General features: G+C 37.5%; 1 protein-coding gene across 1 annotated transcript in view; it reads left to right on the forward strand.

Annotated features, from left to right (window-relative positions):
* The first annotated feature begins 1,184 nt into the window (after positions 1–1,184).
* LOC103469815 (myelin and lymphocyte protein-like) overlaps positions 1,185–4,842 on the forward strand; it is an 8,130-nt gene continuing 4,472 nt past the window's right edge. The window contains exon 1 of the mRNA XM_008417769.2: positions 1,185–1,378. Within this exon, the coding sequence (XP_008415991.1) occupies positions 1,289–1,378 (90 nt within the window). The 5' untranslated portion in view covers positions 1,185–1,288. The remainder of the gene's footprint in view (positions 1,379–4,842) is intronic.

Consider the following 4,842-nt stretch of genomic DNA (forward strand, 5'->3'; position numbering starts at 1 on the left):
AACCACTTTACACAAATCCTCACTGATCAGATGTTTACCAAAGTCATCAACATCGGATTTTGAGTCAATGAATACATTTAACAAAAATGTTTCACATGTATTTTGTAGTGACTTTACTTTTTAACAACCTGCTGTTTGTGTAATTTGAGAACAGAAATGTTTAATTTAGACACTCTCCACCTAGCTTGAGGTAATCTCTAAAACAGGGGTGTAAAACTCATCTTCGTTTTAGGCCAAATCAAGATCATGAACGCTCTTAAAGGGCCGGTTGAGAAAGAGTCTATTGATAAAACCTATTCACAGACTGTTAAAATATCAAAAAATTCTTAAAATTAAATAATATTATTGAACATCTTTTCAGTCACTGCAGGATTTTGTGTTTGTGGCGCTAATTTAGAAATATTTGTGCTTACTTATGATGCTAAATGCAAATGTCATTCCTTACACTATAGATCATGGACCGTAATCTCAGTTCAATTAAAGCTGAGGCAGCTGTTCAGTACAAGTAAGAAATTTTTTGATAATCTTTGAGAAAAATCTGCTGTAAACTCCCAACTATGTGTGATGCAAAAAAAGAGATTTTGTGTGAATTTCCACGATAAATTAATCCTCAAGAAACTGGAGGGACTGATTGATATAATTTGACAATAAACAGATAAAACCTGCATTGATTTGACTGATGAGATAATATTTAGCATATTTAGTGTTTAGTCTAGAAGAGGGCCACATAAAAAGCTGTGGTGGGCCAGATTTGGCCCACGGGCCTTGAGTTTGACTCATGTGCCTTAAAACAATGGACAAAGTGTAAATTTATTCACAAACCTGGTGAGACTTTTAGTTATAATTTTGCCAAAAAGGTTTCACAAAATGTTCACTCGATGGATGTCAACAGAAATCCACCCATAACTTGTCAAGACAATCAAGTTTACAAACGTTCCTAATTTTGCGCCATTTTTTAGATACATTTGTCATTTGTGGTAGAAATTAGAGGAGCAGTTTTTTGTTGTTCCTCTTGTGTTGTTGTTTTGTTGTCGGCAGCTGCTCTGCCTCAGGTTGCCATGGTGATAAAGTAGACTCTGGTCAAAGATTAATTAGCGCGTCTCTCCCCGTCAGTCTGTCTCAGCTCCTCAGATCCATCCTGCGCCGTGCGGGCCGCCGGGCGTGTCTGCGCTCGGCTGATGGGGATTCCGGTTTTTCCAGTCGGCTCCTTCTGGTTTAAAGCCAGGCAGGTCTGAATCCTCCTCAGTCTCTCTTCAGCTTCAGCTTCAGCAGCAGCAGATCCGCGGAAATGGCTTCCAACACTGTAACGATGGGCCACCTGCCCAACGGCGTGGGGGTTTGCACCACCATTCCGGACATCCTCTACGTGCCTGAACTGGTAAGAAATGGCGTCTACGAGGGTTTTAACAGCAACTTACAACAGAGCAAGAGTTTATTTTTATTATTTTATTTCATTTTTTCCCCCATAAAGAGGAATTTGGCGCCTCCATGTGCGGAAAATTAGCTTTTACGCACGGATCAAACTGCCTCCTGGGCTCTACAAAACGCCATAGAAAATTTCAGAAAGCTGCAGAACTTGACAAACTAAGCTGAACTCTCCTTTTGTTAGTTTTGTCATTCTTAGGTTTAAAAATAAAACCACGTTTCACGTCATTCCTCAAGACAAGTCCGGTCAGTTTTTTTAGTGACTATTTTTTACTTCCTTCTAAACCGTTGTTTACAAGCTGAACAAATCTAAAATTAGAAGTAAAAACATTTTGTGAAGGTAGAAAAATTTAAGGTTAATCTAGGTTACACAGGACGGGACAGTAAAGAGATGCATTTGTTTTTGTGAAGCAGGAAGCAGCAAACTTTCCCCCTTTCTTTTCTGTCTCTGTGTCCATTAAATTTTAAATCATTTATAATAAAACTTATTATAAATTATATGAAACTTTCAAATAAAGTTTCATATAATTGGAACAACTTCGCTGACTCCCAAAAGACATTAACAACACTTGAAGGATGAGGAAACAACTTTATATGCAGACCAACATTTCGGTTTGCAGCCTTCATCCTTCGAATGACGCTGATGAAGGCCACAAGTTGAGTCAGTTACATTCTGAACAGGAACAGGAAGCTGATTTGCAGTTGGAAAGTTGTGTGTTTGGATCCAGCTTTCCTCTCCATCTTCTCACAAGCAACAAACTTAAAGCCAAGTCGATTAATATAATGTAACAGTGTGTTTGAGGTGCGACGGAGGAACACTTTGAGAGACATTTGTCCCCCTGATCAACAGTGACGTCTGGAGGAGAGGGAGCTCTATAAAGTACCTGTTCTGACTCCTCTTTAAAAGATTTAATCAGTTTGAATAGTGTAAACATTTTAAATGTAGCCCATCTCTGTCCCGCAAACCTATCAGGTTGTCTAAAGGTGGTTTAACTTGAAAACAAAAGTCCACCTACTGCCTGGAAAAAGTAATTTAAGTCTCAAAAAGCTGTTTTGGTTTTAACTCAGAAATTAAAGTTCAAGAAGTTGATTTAACAACAAGAGACAAGTTGTCTAAACTTTGTTTTTTAAGTTCATTAATCTTGAATTGTGAGTTTTGACTTAATGCTGCAATTTAAACCAAAGATTTATTTCACAATATGCAAGGAAAAAAATTTAAAGCCACATTTTTCTTCTATTTTACTCATAAAATATCTACTTATTTTACTTTAGAATAATTTAAATTCTTGTTTCAAACTGCATGAACAAAATTTCTGATCTGATAATGAATTTTATTAAGCATCACAATGAATTCAGCTCAGAAACATTCAGTGTGATCAGGACTTTATCCTCAGGCTTTAAAATAAACATTTGCCCCAATAAAACACCAAAGTCAGATCAATGTAACGCACTTCCATCTCAGGATACAGAAACATGCCACTAAGCATTCTGGGAAATAGTTCCCACTCCTGTCTTTTTCTACTTTAGGTTTTTTAAGTGCAAACCTAAAAACTCTAGTTTATTAAACTCTTGGAGGTTTGACCAAATTAATAACAAGTTAACAACTTACTGCTGTAAGTTTATCTTCCACAAACTCACATTTAGGCTCAAAATCTAAAACTTTAAATTTATGTGACTTAAAGAGTAGAAGACAGTAGAAACAACTAAATACAGCTCAAATGTTTTACAGTGAAGTTAAACGTAAATGTAAGAAGGAAAATTAGTGAGCCAATCAAATTAAGGGTTAGAGGTCAAAAACAGTTACAGGAGATTTAATTCCTCATTTAACCCTGTTAGACAGAAGAGAGACATCAAAAACCCACAACCCGCAGGGGTTGAGCACAACCCACACATGAAGGCCTCAGTCCTCGACGTGGCCGTCGCCGGTTCAATTCCTGGCCTGGTGACCTTTGCCGCATGCCTTCACCCTCTCTCAATGCCCACCTTCCTATCAAATAAAGGCCACTAGAGCCAATAAAACCTTTAAAAGAAAATCCACAAAAGTTTCCTCCCAGCTCTTCTAACTTTAGTAAGACGTTTGTGGAATGCTGCTGACGTCTTTGTGTTTAACTGGAGTCTGAACTCAAAATGACCCACAGAGAAAAGGAGCAAACATGCAGGTGGAATTGGACTGTAAAGGCAGCGGGTTAGGAGGGTCGGCGCCATGAATAATGCAGCCCGTCAATCATTAGTGGTGTTGAATAAACGAAGGCAGAGGCACCCGGCTCCCTGCTGTGGAGCGAGCTGGACATGCAGGATGGACAAAATGATGGAAACTCAAGCTGTGCATCTTTAAACAGAGGCTGAGTGCTGTCGTTTATGTTCAACGTTTTCAGAGACAGACATTCATTCTCCTTCCTGCAGGCCCAAAAGAATCACACATGGATTAGCTTCACAATATGAGCAGAAAATATATAAAAAATCTTACCAAGTATTCTTGGTTTAGTTTTTCTAGTACTAATATCTCACTACGCTTGAAATAAGACAAAACTAACGAGTAACTTTTCAGATATATCTGCCTATTTTAAGTCAGTAATATTGATGAAAAAGTTCTGGTTCCACTGACAGATTAAAACATGGGAAAAGTATCTTGTAATAAGTGAAATAATCTGCCAATGAAACTAGAACAAACAAGCAGATATATCTTGTGAAAAGTTATTTATAAGTTAGTTTTGCCTTATTTCAAGTGAACTAAGTAAGATATTTGAACTAGAAACTAAACCAAAAATACTTGGTAAGATTTTGTGTTTTTGCAGTGCGTGCTTTAAACTTTTGTCAGAGTTCAGTGAGTACACTGCAAAAACACAAAATCATACCAAGAATTTTTGTCTAGTTTCTGTCGCAAATATCTTAGATCACTTGCAATAAGAAAAAATGAACTCACAAGTAACTTTTCAGCAAGAAATAGGAGCTTGTTTTACGTCAATAATTTGTTAATATTGATGAAAAAGTTCTTGTTCCATTGGCAGATTATTTTTCTTATAACAAGACATTTTTCCCACGTTATAAGAGAAGAAATGTAGAACTTTTTCATCAATACTAAGGAATTTACCACTCAAAATAAGCCGGTTCATCTTGCTGAAAGCTACTGATAAGTCAGTTTCGTCTTGTTTCGACTGCACTACGATGTTTGCGACAGAAACTAGACAAAAGTACTTGGTGAGGTTTTCTGTTTTGCATTGTAATCACCACCAACTGAGCGGGTAAATACCTTTGAGAACAAGACAGGGTTTCTAACAATGTTTTCCCTGTTAAAGGTGAACTTTCTCTAACCCTCTGCGGTTTGAGTCCACTAGTCAGACAACATTCCATCTTTTACAACAACAACAACCCATGAATGAGGAAATGAAGCAGCGTTGTGTCCAGCGTTGTGTCCAG

The sequence above is a fragment of the Poecilia reticulata genome, linkage group LG1 (assembly GCF_000633615.1).
Source record: "Poecilia reticulata strain Guanapo linkage group LG1, Guppy_female_1.0+MT, whole genome shotgun sequence".
NCBI lineage: Eukaryota > Metazoa > Chordata > Actinopteri > Cyprinodontiformes > Poeciliidae > Poecilia > Poecilia reticulata.